This window comes from Cryptomeria japonica, chromosome 1 (genome assembly GCF_030272615.1).
Source record: "Cryptomeria japonica chromosome 1, Sugi_1.0, whole genome shotgun sequence".
NCBI lineage: Eukaryota > Viridiplantae > Streptophyta > Pinopsida > Cupressales > Cupressaceae > Cryptomeria > Cryptomeria japonica.
Window position 1 is genome coordinate 230,636,086 of NC_081405.1, and position 18,078 is coordinate 230,654,163.

Genomic DNA, 18,078 nt, shown 5'->3' on the forward strand with positions numbered 1-18,078 from the left:
ATGGCTGATTGTGGGGCTGATATTATGGATGCATATCAATATATCAATGCATGTATATCACAGGTATACATGCATATTAAAGAAATGAATTTGCATCTTATCTCCCACCTAGAATTTGATGAACTTATGACTAGAGAGAGTCTGTGGTGTACTTGATTGAAATTTTACCTTATAGGAAACAGATGCCATGATATTTTAAATCTATTAGAAGCTTGTAAGCTGACCACTTTGGCCACTTTATTTCTTTTCTCCTATTACTTGATGTACCTGTCACACTTTCCTCTCCTGATTGTAGTCAACCAAACACAAGATTTTAGATATGGGTTTTTCTTTATGGATTGTGTCAGTTCATTACATTTCATACATCTGATCTGTTGTATTTGTTTGATGATTTGGATTGAAAGGCTTTCTCCATTACCTAAAGGGCATTATAGTTCTGAAGGGCATGCCTGAATTATATCAGACATTCTGTTGAAGACGTACAAATGCATGAACTTTTGAATTTATAGATTAAAGCATAATGGTATATTCCACATCAGGGCCTCGAAAATATAAAACTCATATTGGAAAAATAACTAAGAAATGTTTGAATTTCTGGAAAATTGTGCAAGCTTGATGTCTTGAAATACCTAAGGTGAGTGAAACATGCATATTATATTTATTTCCAGAGAGCTACACTTAAATTTTGCTGCCTAAACACTTCCACAGTCCAAGGCCCCATAATGCAAAAACATGGAATATGATTTTGTCTTATAAATGAGATGTGTAATTGCACATTCTGAACATCTTTACGTTGAGTGACATGAATGTGTCTCATGCTCTAGTATTGCTACCAATGCTATCATTGTAATGTTATCAATAACACAAGTCCGAAAGAATTAGAGAATTATTGCCCAACTGTTTCATTGCTAGTCATGTTCCTATGCAATAAAAAAATTGCAATGAAATCGATACTTCCATCATATGAGTGGCTGACTTTATCGATGCCAGTATACAAGATCCACGATCAAATCCATTTGCTAAAGAAAATGCCTTACGTCCAGCTGCAATGCTTCTTAGTCTCATGTCCAGCTCTCTTATTTCCCCACGTCCAATACTTCAAAGGTTCAACTAGCAAATATAAACCCTCATTGTATACATTTTTCTACAGCCAGCACCCTATATTCCAGGTTTTGGTGTGAGAAAGATATTTAGTTGATGAATAAGGAAATTGACCTCCCTAGACAATCCTCACGTCTCCCAACAACAAGTATCAAATAGTCGTCCAAGGATGTCTTTCACTTAGGCATCTAGAATACTGATATCCTTCAATTAAAAAAAACGTCCTCCTCTGAAATCTTCTTATTTGACCCACAATAAGGAACTCATTCAATCGCCCAAATCTATAGATAAATTTTAGATTAACTAAGGCATCTAGAATGGAAGTCCATTATAACTCAAAACCTGAAATTTGTGTTTTTCCAAGAGTCTTAAAAAATTTCAATAAACCACAATTGATTAATCAAAAAGCAAAACTAGAAACCTCTTTTTGCAAAAATACAAACCCTGTTTGGATTTGCCTCCAAAGATGCACCACGAATGAGGGTTTTTATACTTGCAAGAGGATTTCCATCCTTAGCACCAAGAAACCATTGGGGTTTTTGTTCCACAATCAACAGTTAGGCCACTGACACAAAGCTCAGAAATCTCTGGAGAGAAATAAACAAGCTTTTGAATCTTTCGTGTGTAACAAATGAGCTGTCAACCTTCTTTTATAACCATCTTGGGAACTTTCTAAAAGTTCAATATAAAATCACTTTATAATTTAATTAAGACGTATATCTCCAAAAAGTCATTTAATTCATTATTTAATTTTTCTGGGCACATAAAATAACCTCATAAGCATCCCAACATTTAAAACTTTTCATCCTGGTTCCAACAAGCTATAACACTAAGGTGCCCATTAAATAATTCTAATTAAATAGCAACCTTAGTAAATTTAGTTAAAATATAGCTCAATATTTCACCCAAATTACGAAAATGGTTGAAATGCATTAGAATTGAAAGCTAATTGCATAGGAGTGATATTGAAGATGAATGATGATGTAATGTCCCTACTAGTTAGAGATCACTGACCTGCAAAACAGAGTGTTAGAATGCAACAAATATACATATAACTAATCTAATTTGCAATTAAACTTCAATTATTTAATCAAAACCAATCTCAATTCTTATTTAATAAAAAGGATACGAGTGCAGCACTGGGACATGTCCTTAGGCGATTGTAATGTCCAATCGTGCTTTCCAACTTGGGCGGACTTGAAGGCTTCCTTGCCAAGGCGGACTTGGCACATGCTTGGACATCTTTTCTATGGTGGAGTTGGAGAGAGCTTGGACATTGTTTGGACAATCCTTTTAATTGCACGTCGGAGTTTGTAGAGGCTTAGACATCTTTCACATTGCTTAAGTTGGACTTGACAAGTGTTTGGCCATTGCTTTTTATGCCTTACTTTCTCCTTGAGCGGACTTCAAGTTTGATTGGTCATTTCTGGATAGGGCGGACTTTGAGGTTCATTAGACATGCTTCCTTTGAGCTGGGCGGACTTCAATAGCCATTGGACAACTTGACCAAGGCGGACTTCATGCATCATGTGCCACACCTTTCACATGCCTAGCGGACTTCAAGTTGGTTTTGGCACTGCCTTCTACCATGCTGCAGGTCAGAGTTTGTCTTGTCTTAGGCATGGCAGAGTTTGAGGTGTTGTGCCATCCATCCCATATGCTAGGCAGACTTCAAGCTTCATGTGCCATGCATAGGGCAGACTTGGCTGTCTGATAAGACATAAAACATGGCAGTCTTCATGATCGGCAAGACATTGGCCATTCTTCCTTGGGCGGACTTTGTTAGTCTTTTGCAATGACTAAACCTTGTGCAAACTTGATGGCCACCTTCCAAACTTTATTCCATTGCCATGCTTGAGTTTGATCTGCCATGTTTTTATCTGGATCTTCTAGAACAAACCCTATCCCTGAGCTTTTCCCTTGCTTTTTACACTTAGAGACATAATTTTTTGACTCTGAAGACATGGGCACTGATGTCATGACTTGAGGGACCAAACCCTAGGTCTAATTTCAAAAAAGAGAAAAAACAAAAAGCAAAAAAGCAAGCCAAAAAAGCTGCTTCCTGGGTTGGTCCCAAAGTGCCAAAAATAAAGCAAGCAAAAAACAAAATTTCTAAAAATAGAAAGTTGTCAAAAATGACCCAAAGCAATTGCGATCTTCGTCCTTCGTGCCTTCTGAGTGCTTTGGTGATGTTTAGATACTGATCAGGCTATGACTTCTCTATTTGGCTCGGGGTGACCCTAACTCTAAACTCTAAAAAACAGAGTTATGAAATTGCAACGCTTAGACAAAACCCTAAAAAGCAAACTATTGGGGTCCCCATTTGCAATGGGGTGATGTGTGAAATAGGTCACAACAAGACCCTACATGCAAAGTGTTTGACGAAATGCCACACAGGCAAACTGAAAAAATTCAGGTCAGAATTAGTAAGGGCCATTACAAGTGACAAGAGTGGGTAATCTCTTTTGTACATCAAGGTCAACTAAAACTCAAGAGGGTATTCCTAGAGGTATCCTTCATAGGGTTTTGAACCAATTAATATCTAACGTGATTGTAAATTGTAACAACTACAATCAATGTATGCTTGACCCCTATTATTGTCATTAGGTCAAAGACTAACTAGCTGCATAAGACCTCCATAATGCTGATAAAATATATGCATAGCATGATTCTCAAGGTAAAACTTTTAAGGTTTGATTTAGATATTTCTTGGTTGTAACAATGAGTCATGAACTGCATAGAAACCTACTTACTAACTCTAATCTACTGGTTAAAAGTCTTGTTCATTTTAAGCGTTTGATTGAATCATCACTTTTTAGGATTGGTGCCCATCCATTTGGCAACCAAGTCACAATTTATCAATATCGCAACCTAGTCACAATTTATCAATAACCAAAGTAGTGTTAATTAGTATGTTCACTTCTTTACAAACCTTCTTCACTTCTTGGGGAGACAGCTGTCACATGGATGTTCATATTCTCTAGCACAGTTTTATTTTCTATATTTGTTTTTTCATTTCTTCCCATATATAGCTATAAATAAAGTGTCCTCTGGATGTAAAAATCAAAGGTGATGTGTCTTCACATCTGATCTCTGAAATTACTTTCTTTTTGTACATAACACTCATTCTAGTAAAGCTTACATTTTCATTGTGGTATCATCCATGTTTAGAGGGTTTGTTTTCCTCTTCTTCAATGCATTGGTTTGCCAACATATTAAGCTTTTGCAACTCGTGTTTTCTACCAGAACACCAATTTAATTGGGATTAATGACCTTCCATTTGAGTGATAAATGGATGCTGAATGACATTTCTTCTGTATGTGTTTCGATTTCTTTACTTGGTTGATGAGGAATTCAGATAACAATTTGTTGTTTTGGTACTTTCTTCTAATGAATATAATATTTTTAATATACTAAAAATTGTTTGATGTGCTTTGCATGCCTCAGCTCTGAAAATATGCAAATCCAGCTATGCAATATACTTTTTTTGTTTTGATGCTAAATTTTCTGAATAGATCTGACGTTCCAAACCCATCAATGGTGGAACTATTTTGATTTATTCTATCAGGAGGCTGAAGTGGCTGAGGCAAGAAAATTGAAGATATTTCATGTGAATGCTGAGTTGTTAAGAGAGAAACTTTTGGAAGAAAAGCAGCGCGCAGATCGGGCTGAATCAGCCATAGAATGTTTGCCAGAGCTTCAGTTGAAAATAATTGACTTGGAAAATCAGTTGAAGTCCTGGAGATCTATGATTGGTGATCTTCCTGGCATAGACAGTCCTGATGATGTGCCTCGGAAGATTTCAGACTTACAAAAGTACGATCTTTCCTATGTTTTAATTTTTTTTTTTTTTCTTCATTTAAGGTTGTATATCTGTTATCCACACAACAGCTGTTAGAACAAATGGACAGTGTAATAATTTTAAACAATTGACGTTTGTGATAAAAAAATAGACATGAAGTCTGTCTGAATGGAAGCATGTTTTATGGTTGGTTGTTTGTGGTGATTATTTGTCATTGGTTTGTTTCTATTAGTGTGAATGGAATCTGACAAGTTTTTATAGAAGGAATGCTTGGTCCATATTGTGGAAGCTGTCCTCTTAGATTTGTAAATAATGATACATAATATTGTTAAAGCAATAGACATTAAAAGGCAAATCTTTAAATCTATGGAAAAAAAAATATAGATTCATAAATAAATAGTAAAATAACAAGGAATTGTTTGATCTTCAGTTTTAATTTCTATCCAGTCAAAAACTTGACCATTTCATGCTCCTTGCCATTATGATTCAACCTGATCTGATTTGGAAAACTGGATGGAAGAATAGGCATCAAAGCTATCAATTTAGATCTGGCTGTAGTATATTGTAAATTTTATATGTTTGGAAACTGTGTAGAAAAAAATTGGAGTCTAAAGACTGCTGGTGAAAGATCCCTGATGGATCCCCTTGCTGATCTGCTGTAATTTTTAAAATAATAAACTATATTTTCCTGTGATTTTTGCTGACGATCTTACTGAATAGAGAGAAGTTGCAGAATGTTTGGTTTCCTTTTTGTATTTTTTGAATATATAAGCAAGTAATGAATAAAGAACAGCAAATAAGGAAGGAAAGTGAAACAAGTAGGAACATTCAATTAAATCAGAATTGATACAAATCGTACCAGGCAGATTTCTGATTTATAATATCCAAATTATTCCCTACGCACTGGGAATGTGCTTACATCCCATAATGGTGCCAACTGAAGGGTAGATGATGAACACAAACCAAGAACACCAGCTATGGCTGAATGAAAGTCTTCACCACTTCCAGCGTATAGTGTACCTGCTGTAATGGTGGCATCAAGCTGAAACAATCACGCCCCAGCTGGGAAATTCAACCACCCTGCTGAAACCCTTACCAAGCAATCTGAATCTCCACAAGGAATAGCGCATACACTCTGACAAATAATGCCAATGCCAAAAGAATCCACTGCCAATCAATAGCTAAGGGCTACGTCCCAGCCAGTACCAATCATGGGGTTTGCATCCCAGATTGAAGAATTGCTCTACCAGAGCAATATCGCACCAAACAAGTTTTCAATATGTAAAAGATAATGAGAAATTAGGTTTCCTTCTCCTTATATCTCTTTCCTTCCAAATCGAACCCTAAAGATATATGAAAAGTGCGCTTTAATATAAAGTTATATTTCCCAATATTGGGCGCCCAAGTATAGAGAAAACACCACTTTTTCAATATAAAATAACTCCAAGCGCCAAAAGGACCCTGGCAAGTGAAAATCATTTAGAAAAGTTGAAGACCTTTCCAGTGAGCTATAACACATGGGCATACGAATCTAGATCAAGCCAAAAACCCCTTATTACTCCGAAATGGCTATAGACATAGCCTTATTTAAAATATTAAAACGCTAACTTAGGAAATATTTAAATATATTAAAAATATAACTCAAATAGCTACAGAAAGCTCGAAACACACCAAAAGTTTGAAACTGAACCTGTCACCTGTCTGTGACTGATGTCGGAAATCATGGATCAATTGGCAGTCCCTTCCCTAAAATCTAGGGATGCTCCTAGAAACTAGGGAACACACCTTGTCGTCCTGAAACTGAAACCATCTGAAAGGTCATGAATAACCTCACGACTGGCAACTGTCACGACCTCCTAAAATTTAGGGATATCCCCTAAAATCTAGGAACTGCTCCAAACTGGCTCCAAACTGCCTGTAAAGCTAAATCCAGTCACTATATGCATTGAATGAGTCCTAATCAACCTCTGCTAGCCTACGAGACTCCAATGATAGGCCAACTGCTCCGTCTCTGATGTCCACTCTAGAAAGGGGGCATGACAGCTGGATTTGCTTTCTGAAGTGTGTGAAGGAAGAGCATAATATATGAAGGCAATATAGAAAATGTTCAATAGACAATCAAACTATGAGTTGGAAAGATTACCAAATCGATATTTCAATATGAATGAATAATTTTTTTCATTCCTGAAAATGTCTACAGAAATATGAAAGATTTTCACAGGATTTGATTCGAAGAGCAAATAATTTTTGCAAGTGACCATAGAAGGGAAGATATTATATTGATGCGTATGATTGACTAAATTAGGCTTGTTGTAATCAAAAGTAGAAATTACAATAGCTAATCAAGAGCACCATGATGAATTACAACGGAAATGGGGTATCTAAAATTAGGATGAAAGCAATCAACCATACAAAAGGAAGGTCCCTTGTCAAAAACAAATGGAAACAATACCAATAAATATAAGCCAAAGGGTAAAATAATCTACATTAGAATCTGGATCAAAAGAAGAGATAGATGCCCTTCTTGATTACTATGCAAAGGTCAGTAAAATAATTTGAGATACTCCTAGTAACTCTTGCGAAGTCCAGGTGAATTGCTCTTTTAGATGTAGAGAGAAAATTTGTAATATACATTTCCCTTGTAGTGTAGACTACCAATTAGGAAGTTTAGCCAACTCTTATGTTGTGAAAGATTTAAAGCATTCCAGTGGCTTTTTGCAAGAGGGTAAATGATCTTGCATATTTATGACTGTGCTAGTAATTCTTGTAACATACAGGCCTTTCACACCCCCAATTTCGAAATGTTGGCACCAATGTGAAACTCAACAACAATCATACTCCTATAGTTTGTTTTTGTCATCAAATGATCCTCGGCCTTGTGTTAATCTATTCAGTTTGTGATCTTCCTGGTCAATTTGTAAAAGCTTGTCTCGTCGTGGTATTTAACAACATTTATAGGTGCAGATTGAAGCAATCATTAACAAGTCCAATAAAACAAATGATGGCATTCTGGCATTCAAAATGGCATGTAAGAGCAGAGAATGGTAGAGCAGATCAGTAAAAAGGAGCTTAAGCATTCGAAATTCCACTGGGCAAGGGTCTGAAGTAACATTTAGTGAACACTGTACAGCTGGGTACACACTTCTGCTCAATCATTATGAAAAGTGGTAGAGATTCAAGTGATCTCTGCTCATGTCTGAATGAGATCTGAGTGCACCTTTTAATGGCAAACTCCTCAGTTTTTCCCGTCACATTGAGATGAAATGTGAAGGTTGAATCATGGTGCACTGTTTGGGTGGCCAAATCATAGGTTTACTTTGCCTAAGACTTGGAAAAGTGGCAAAAGTGTTAATGTTCTGTAGCTAGGTTAAAAGACTAGATGTTAAGGTTTTTGATTTAACATCCCTCATTTTGGTGCCCTTAAAGATGTTTGCTAAGTGATGTTATTTGTTCTGTTACATGGTAATTTGGATGTGGTTATTGACTCTAGATGTAGTATGCCATGCGAGACCATGGGGTTGTGTTTCCTTCCTTGTGTAGTCATTTGCTGAATATAATTTGCTGGATATAATTTCTTCTGGGAAGATTTTTTTGCCATTTTAGAAAAAGACACATGATTTTTGAAATGCTTGAAGAATTAAGTATTTTTGAAATGCTTGAAGAATTAAGTATTTTTGAAATTCAAGGGTTTTGATTTGCGAGTGGATTCTTCTTCAAACTTTGTCAAAGTGTTCATTAAACAAGGTTGAATTTTAAATCCTGGAATATTGTAGAAAATATTTCATTTGGCTAATAATGAATTTAAGATCTTTGTATATGAAAGAGTTGTCTTGATTTTGTGTGAGATTTTTTTTCAGGGAAGAAATTAGTGATGGAACTTTAAAATCTAGTAGGACTATGAATAAAAGTCAATTCGTGAACGAAATAGATACTTGGGATTGTGATAACATGATATTGAATTCTATTTAATATGATTTGAAAAGTTCTATTTCTGAAAATTTAGTTTGAGAGGAGAAAATAGATGTTTCTTACATAAAGAGAAAGATTGAAAAATCATAGGTAAACATAGGAATTCAGATAGATTGAGAATGCAGTATTGTTATATTGATTTTGGATGAATTGTAAGTTGCAACAATTTTGATTTCTATTTGTATAATACTAGAGATTAATTTTGTGATTGAACCCCTTGTTCTATAACAAGAGAAATTTGTAGGAAGATAAGGTAGTGAAGTCTTTTTTTCAAAAAAAATTATAGAAAGGAGTATTGAATTAACTTGGACTGAATTTATGAATTTGTGATGGTTAGATTACTGTACATGAATGTTGTTTGCTGCACTGGGAAGGCATGCCCATTATTTGATGTCAATTTGTGTGAAATTGGGGAAACTGTGAATTGTTTGCATTAAAAAGCAATGCCCTGCACCATTTTGGCCATATATCTTAAATAGTGATAGTGTTGCTTTTGATTTTTGGATAAAAAGTTTCGAACCAAGGGATAAACCTAACCTCCAGTTTTTTAACTTCTATTTGTTATTGTCAAGCTTGAAGGATATGCATCCCCCTCCCTTATTACGTGTACCGCCATACCTGGTATGGATACAACATCAGTTTGACATGAAAACCATAACTGCACATTTCAAATAAATGCCATTTATTTAACTGCATTGGATTTGCGTTTAAAAAATGACATGAATCTGGAGAGATATGCAGTTTATCCTAAAATGAGTCGCAAAATATTAGGTTTCCTTTTGTTATAAATAAATCCTAATCGTTGGGAATGGTACAACAATTTCGTCATCTTGTATGATTTCTCAATACTTTGTCTTGCACAATTTTTATTTTTTCTGCACAATTTTATTTGGGGTTTTTGGGCATTGCTAGGCGTTTCATCTTCAAAACTTTAGAATCTTCTGGCTTCTACACATTTTTTCTTTTCTATGCATCTTTTCTCCTTCCTTCCAACGACCACTGAGGGTATGAAGCGAAAAACTTATTATTTTACCTTTCATTATAATTGACAAGCATTTCATTTGCTTAACTTAATATTTATTTTTCTTTCATATAATTTTTTATTTTTAATCAATTTTTTTTTTGATATGTAAAACTTGGTTTTTGGGACCAGGAACCATAGAACCAAAAATAATGAGTAGAAGCCCCAAAGAAATGAACAACACACCCAGATCGAATCGCAGGAAATCAACAAGAGAACCACAAAAAAGAAAGATTGACAGGGGGAGACCATGTGAATATTCTAAATCACAACCCAGGAGGATCAAGTGCTCAGGTGAGACCTAGCATCCGATGGATGCTCTTTAATATCATATTGAATAAGCTTGAGGAGTTGCATCAGGTAAGAAACAGACCAATGAATGATTGGATTATTAGTTCTGCCCTTCAAAACAACCCCAAAGTTGGCTGCCCAGTCTGCAGATCCATTACGGTCCCTTTCAATATGTTTAAAGGATATCTCAGGAAATAGAGAAGCAATTTGCTTAGATTCAAAAATAATAGAACTCAGTTTCTAGTGTTGAGAGGAGCCGCCATTCATCAGGTCAATAATAAGCTTTGAATCACCTTCCACCCTGAGTCTCTGCCAATTGAATTTAATAGCGATTTTAAGGCTCGACCAAAGAGCCTGAGCCTGGACAATATTGCTTGTTGCTTCTCCCATATCTTGCACAAACCAGCCAAAGAGGTTGACCACGGTGATCTCTAAATATACCACCACTATTGGCCCTGCTCGGATTAAACTTTATCCAATTAGAGCGAGGGGTCTGCCACCTGCTGTTCTGAACTTTTGATGAGAATGTCTACATCCTTCCACCTAACCATCTGAAGTTAGGCCGAGCATCCGCCCACCCTGTGTCTTCTCTAACTTGCCAATCTTCCTTGTTGTGAACATTGCCTAACTCAGAAATCATGGATTTCACCATGTCCCAGGTTTTGACGAATAGGCCTCTGCTTGTTTTGGAAAACTTTATGATTTATTTCCCGCCAAATTGGCCACACGATGATGGAGCGAGCAACATGCCAAATGAAGTGGAGGCTAGGACTGATAACTTTTAATTTCTAGCACTCAAAGGCCCAGGAGGCTGCGAGGCATAGACTAGAAAAGGCCCCATCTTTGGAGGAAAAAATCCCATTTTTCTGAAGCAAACCGACAATGAATGGTAAGATGATCATTATCTTCTCTACCATTCTTGCATAAGTCACACTTGGAAGGGCCATTATGCCCCATGAGCTGCAACCTATGCCAAGTCAACACATGTCTCCTCTAGGCCATCCACAAGAAAGCAGTGGCTTTGGAAAGACCCATCTTATTCCATATGATATTGGAAATTGAAGAGTGCACCTCCATGTCTCTGTGAGATAGATAATGATAAGCTGATTTGACCGACATAGCTCCGCTAGCATTTCCACTTTAGACCTTTCTATCATCTAAATTAGAGATGGGGCAGCCATCAATCTTGAATTGAACCTCCTTACAAGCATTAGTTATAGCACCCCTGGGCTCATCAAAGGAAATCCACGTTATATGCACAAGAGAACCAATCATATAATATTTGGCAAGCTTCCCGTTTCGAGGTTTCATCTGTAAGGCAAGAGGACATAGGAGCATATTGTCAATGAAGGCAAGATCATGCCCATCTATATCTCCAAAATCTGATTTTGTTACCTCTACCAATCTTCCAATGTAAGTGTTCGTTCAAGAAGTTACAACAAACCCTTAGGAAATTCTAGACACCAGAGCCAAGAGGCAGCACATAATTAGTCTTGAACATATTCTCCAGGTCCCTCTGAAGATATTTTGCCTGCAAAACAGAGCTGCAGAGTCTATCTCGTTCCTCATAAATTCTCGGAGCAAGCTGAGCGCAAGAGCCTTTAGACCACCTAAATTCTTAGGTTTGCATGTCTTCCCAGCTCACAAGATTATACTTGAATGAAGTATCCATACCTTTCCATAGAAAAGAATGCTGAGTACCTTTGAGGATCTTAGCCACCTTGCCGGGAATGTGAAAAACAAACATCACAAAGAGGGGAATTGATGCCAAATAATACTTGATCAAGGTAATTCGACTTGCCAAGGATAACCACCTGTAAGAGGATGCCCTATCTGCTGTAAAGTTCCAGCGTTGTAGGTTTAATAGAAGACCAATAGACCTCCTCCCAGCCGAATGTTAAATAATTAAACTGAGTTTGCTATGCCATCTCTACTCAACACATTTAAATTCGTCCATGTTGCTGGTCAGTTTGCAAATACAAAACTTAGAGCTAAGGCTTGAAGGAATACCTGCCAATCGAACTACCCAGCCATGCTTCCCACTGTATATTGCTTCAAAATGCCATTCCAATTCTAATTAAGAACATATTTCTCAGATTTGATCTTTCACAAACGTGAGAAATGTTGCCAATGAGGGTGTACATCCCCAAAAGCCAAGAAGAGATTTCAGATTTCTCCAGAAAACTCAGATTTCCAGAAACACAATTTCCAAGATATACAATTTCCAAGATGTCTGAATCTTCATTAAATGCTCATATTTATTACTTCGTTTTTGCACACATCCCAAGGCACCATCAATGTGGAATAAATGAAAGATAGAATAGAATATTATTATCCCCTTATGTCTCCACAAGGAAGGGGTACTTTTAATTTTTCTTTTTTAACATTAGCTTCAACATTAAATAACCCCTTAAGTTATATTTAACTTTAGAAACTTTTGATTTTTGCCTAAATAATTAATGCCCCCATTTAATTTGCAATCCAGGAGAATAATTAAATGCACCAAAATGCAGTCAACCAAAATTGCTCCAAAATTTACTCGTTACTAAGCCAAACTGACTTACTATAAATAGTAAGTTTTTGGAAAAACTGTCAAATCACCTCTGATTGACTTGTAACTGAAATTGCCTAGGCCAAAACCATCAACGATCCCTATAAGGTCCTGGTTAGCCCTCGGGACCATGGTAAAAAGGGCTAGCAACAAATCGCCAGATGACTGCTAAAAAGGGGACATTACACCACTGTCCTTTCCACAAGGTCAATCTGTCTTGAATGTGTGACACCACCTTCCCCCAATCCAAATCTGAGGTTCTTTTATCAACCAAAGGCATACCCAAGTAAATATTGGGGAGGTGGTCCTCTTCAAAGCCAAGAATTCTTCTAATCTCCAAAGACTCGGAAAAAAAAAAAACTCTTTCAAAAAAGGATTCTAGATTTATTGACATTGACCTTCTAGGAACTTAGAATTTTCTTGATCCCTCTAGCTTCTCAAGCAGCAGCCTCACGAAAAAGAAGGGTATTATGGACAAACTGAAGATGTGAGATATTAGGAACACCGCCTGAAACTTGAAGGCCTTTGATGTTGCCATTATTAACTTATCCTAAAAGTCCTGCCCAAAACTTTAGCCACAATAAGAAAGTGGAAGGGAGAGAGGGGGCCCCCTGCCCCAGCCCTCTTCTAGCAAAGAAAGAGTTGCAGGTAACACTATTAAATAGGATGGAATAAGACACAATGGAAGTACAATTGAACACCTAGCTGCACCAATCCTCACAAAAACCAAATTTCCTCATAACCTTGATTAGAAAATCCAAAGGTATCCTATCTTATGCTTTATTCATATCGAGCTTGAGAATCATGCCTTCCTGCTTCTTGGATTTGATCAAATGAATAGTCTCATGAGCCAGAACAATCCCTTCTAATATATGTCTGCCCAGAAAGAAACCGCTTTGCTTCTTTGAGATAAACTTCTCAAGACACTTCTTTAGTTTGGTGGCCATAGCTTTGAACACAATCTTATAAATCCCATTGCATAATGCAATTGGTCTCATCTCATCAAAGTATTTTGAAGCATTGTTTTTGGGAATGAGTGCCGAAAAGGTAACATTCCAAGATTTAAACATGGCCTTTTTCTTCTACATTCCTCTGTAGCAGCCCAAACATTGTCTTCAATGATATCCCAGAACCTTTGAAAGAAGCTGGTTTGAAAACCATTACCCAAAACGTTATCTTGACAATTTTGTTAGGCTGTCTCCTAATCTTGGAGGCCATGTGGAAGAATCTAGTGGTATTGTCTCCCTCCTTCAGCCATCTAACGCTAGATTTTTGCAACCAAAAGATCTCTTCCATCCTTAGAATCTTGTTGTGTTTCTAGAGAAGGCATTTCTCCTTGATTCTTACGTCATCAGTAAGGCCACCCTGCCCGATGTTTGCCTCAATTCTACTGATCTTGTCCTCAATCTTTAATTTGTTAAAGAGATTTCCCATACCCTGCTTATTCCACATCTGTGCTAGCTTCTTAACTTATCCTAGTTTCTTAAAGATAATGTATCTTTTATTCCCTTTAACATTCATCAACAACCAGCCCTCAAGCACCTTCTTGAAACCATCATGCTCATACCAAAAAGCTTCCATCTTGAAAGGAACACCCCTAGGCTTAAGGCAGATGAAATAGTAAGAGAGATGGGCTAGTGGTCAGACCCACCAAATTGGGAGACATCAGACTAGAAAGAGGCTTGAGAGAGGATCCACTTTGAATTAATTAGAAATCTGTCCACTCTACTCATGTTTTCTTCACCCACCCTATTATTGCTCTATGTAAACTGACCAGATTTTGGAATAATATCAGCCAAGGAAAGGGTGTCACATAACTTCCTAAACTCCAAAGACCTAGAGGTATAAAGGCTTCTCCCTCCAGACTTTTATGAGGGACATAAGGCGGCATTGAAGTCACCACCAATGATCCAATTCCCCTTCAAAACATTGTCCCTAAAGGACCTAAGATTGCCCAGCATCTAATCTTGGCCCTCTCCAAAGTAGGCCTGTACACATTGGTAAGAATCACATCATGATTGCCTCTGAGATCCTTTAAATTGTAATATCCCCAATTTTCCCCCAATTTTCCAGTGACAATTAATTAAATTGATTTTTATCAAGTTGTCAAAATAAAATAAAATATTCAAATGATGACTTCATATTAATTAGTTTAATTAAATAATAATAAAGTAATAAAAAATAATTATAATGTCACTTTATTAAATATATATCTTCAGCAAGTCGGCCTATCTTCTAGATCCTTCTTGGAGATCTTTATAAGGGGTTCCTGATGATGTTTGGGAGATGCTTGGAATTTGATAAGCGTTTGTTATTTCTAGAGACGAAAATCTCTAGGAGTTCGATAGAAGGGCTGGACGAAAACTTGGTTCTTCCAAGTGGTGGATTTGTGATAGAGTTCACAGCTGGGCAAATTTGTGATGTCTCCTTTGGAGACAAATTTATAGATAAATTCTGTTAATAAAGGAATTTATAGTGGTTTTTTTTAGTTTGGTAATGGGCCAAAGCCAAATCACTTTTGATTGGAGCTATGAACCAGTGAGACCACATTTTTGAGAGGCCTCATCCATATATTTGTTCGGCATTAACACCCTTATAACTCCTTGTGCCATCCTGTCTTCCACACCCAGGTATCACCTTATCTCTCCATTTCCTATGTGTGGGACACATGGGGCTTGAGCAGACTCGAACCTGAGACCTGCCATGTAGGAGGCTTGTAGCTAACCGTTGCGTTGATGGGTCATCCCTGAACTTGTAGTTGTTTGTTATTTGCTTCAGAAATAGATATTTTTGTGAGAGAATGGACGGCTAAATATTAGAAATATAATCTTATTCCTTTGACTGAAGTTTAGCCCATATAATATTTTATTTGCATTATTGCACTTCAGAAACTTGCTGTATTAATAAGAGTGGGCCCGACTGTATGTTGCTCTATAGTCTGGCAATTGATATATTTTATACTTTGAATGTTTTTGAAGGAGCCGGAAACATTTTAATGATAGGAAAATTAATTTTATCTGAAGTTGTGGTGATTTATATTAATATTGCACGTATTAAAGGGGCTGCCTTGACAAAGGGTTTCATATAAATCGAAGAGAAATATTTATGGGTTCCAATTATAGGCAAAAAAGATTTTTTTGTGGTGAAGTCTAATGTTCGAAATAAATATTTTATTGGGAATATTGCTGTTTGAACTTTGAAATAATGTTAGGTGGAGCTTAATATTATCTTGTGCGCAAGGCTCTGATAAAACTCTACGAGGAATTCATTCTGAGAATTGCAGGGAAGGTAATTTGTGATCAATCTCTCAGTTCACAGTGAACCTAAAGGAAGGGTTTCATTTGCAGTAAGCAAGAATTGAGTAGAAGCATTGTGCATGACAATTCCACCAGTATCGCAGTCCTCATTCAAAGCCTCTGTTGACTTATTGATTGTAGAAAATATATTTATATGTGCGTTCCAACACTGCTGTTTTCTTCATTGATTTCTTCCACAACAAGCAGATACCAAGGGTGCGAGTCTCAGATCCGTCCATCACAAAGGAAGATACAAGGTAGACAGACGGATGACAAATACGGATTGGCAGTAACAGGTGGAGGCGATAACAATCTGGAGGCAAACTCAGTATGACTTCCTGGCATGTTTTGTGTTTTAAGCATTTGTAAATAAAAAATATTTTGATCAGATGTTTCCTATAAACATACTGTGATAAGTATTTAACAGCTTTCTCCTCAAATTTATTGTCTTTTCAACTGTCTACTGATATTCTTAATTGCAACTTGGAAATTCGTCATCTTGCTGTTATTTTTTTCATTGTTGAATTACAATTTTGGCACTTGGCGTCTTTCAGTGGTATTAGAGTGAAAATTCTGCCACCTTGTGGGATGCTAGGGATGATTACAAAAATGGAAGAGGGGGAAAATGAAATTGCTGCTTCTATAATTGCTGGATGGTATAACAAATATCAGAACTTTAAGATTCTACTAACTTTTCAAGAATATCTAAGTCTATTAGGAAGTATGATACCTGTCAATGAGGAGATTATTAGGGTGTTCGATGAATAGTCAATTGAACCCGATGATGTGAAAGCCACCAAATCTTTTGACAGGTACTATATAAGAAAGAGGAAAGTAGAAATGGATGCTGAATCAGAATCTTAACCAAAAATGAAAGAAGGTCAAATTGTGTCTACTCAAGAGGGAGTTGATGCTTGTGCGGATGGAGAGGCTGAAATGAATGAGAAGAGTAAAGATCTTGAAGAAATATTTAAAGAAGAAAACTCGGCAGCTACTATTGAAGAGAGGATGAAAAAGAAAGAGGAATTACTTGCTTGTGACTTGCAGCTGCTAATGTTCAAGGAAAAGATGAGAATCAGTCAGCAAGTCTCAAAGTTTGGACTCTCAGCCAAGCATGTGGAAGCCCCCAGGAGGATGAAGCCATGCTCACAAGTTCACTTCAGCTTTATGGGTTTGGACAAGAAAGAATCCATCAAATTTTCAGATTCCAGCTAAATGCAAGTTATGATAGCCTATTGTGAGATTGATTTTCCTTGTTTCGTACACATGATTACACCAAAGAAATTTTTGTTAAGTTCAGATGAGGCATATTGTCCGAGAGAGCTGATTTTAGAAACTAGGAGATTGCCTAATAAGAAGGTCCTATAATTTGATAATGTTTAGTTTGTCATGGGTACTTGGCCATGGGATTGGTTGGAGGCAAATAAAATAACAGCTAAGGAGGTGCAGGTATGGATCAGGTTTATGACAACTCAGGCAGCTAGGAAAACATGTGTCTTCCAACTAGACAAACCTCAGAGACCAGCACTTATGGGGATGCAACCTACTTTGGTAAAAGATGCAATTAAGGGCAGCGGAGACACTTTGAAGAAGCATGCACATGAGCCTTGCATTGACGATGCTCAAGAATTGATTGAAAAGTATGAAGTTAAAGATGAAAATTCAGACTTCTCACAGTCTGATTTTGCATCAGCAGTTGATGAAGACCATGAGGTAAATGATTCTACTCACTGTTGTGGTGATAATCCTTTGATTGAATATGATGTTGGTCTAGCTTCAAAACGTGAGTTTTGTGGAAGGCATGTTATGAAGGGAGCTGTTTTGAATGTCATGATTATGAAGTCAAGTCAGAAAATTTGTTTGAAGATGGTAGACTTCAAGAGTCACATCACTTGGAAGGTCAAATGAGGGTAAACAAAGATATGATTATTGCTGCCCTAGCTCACGTTGATGACACTCATAAGATGCTGGCAGATTATTGTTGGAAAACTCAAGGAGGACACAAATGCTTTGAATGAGAACTATCTCTTGCATTTTTACAGGTACT

At 36.8% G+C, this 18,078-nt stretch overlaps 1 protein-coding gene across 1 annotated transcript in view; it reads left to right on the forward strand.

Annotated features, from left to right (window-relative positions):
* The window catches only part of LOC131035339 (mitotic spindle checkpoint protein MAD1), a 301,909-nt gene that overhangs the window by 66,062 nt on the left and 217,769 nt on the right, over positions 1 to 18,078 (forward strand). The window contains exon 7 of the mRNA XM_057967016.2: positions 4,670 to 4,917. Coding sequence (XP_057822999.2) covers positions 4,670 to 4,917 — 248 coding nt within the window. The remainder of the gene's footprint in view (positions 1 to 4,669; positions 4,918 to 18,078) is intronic.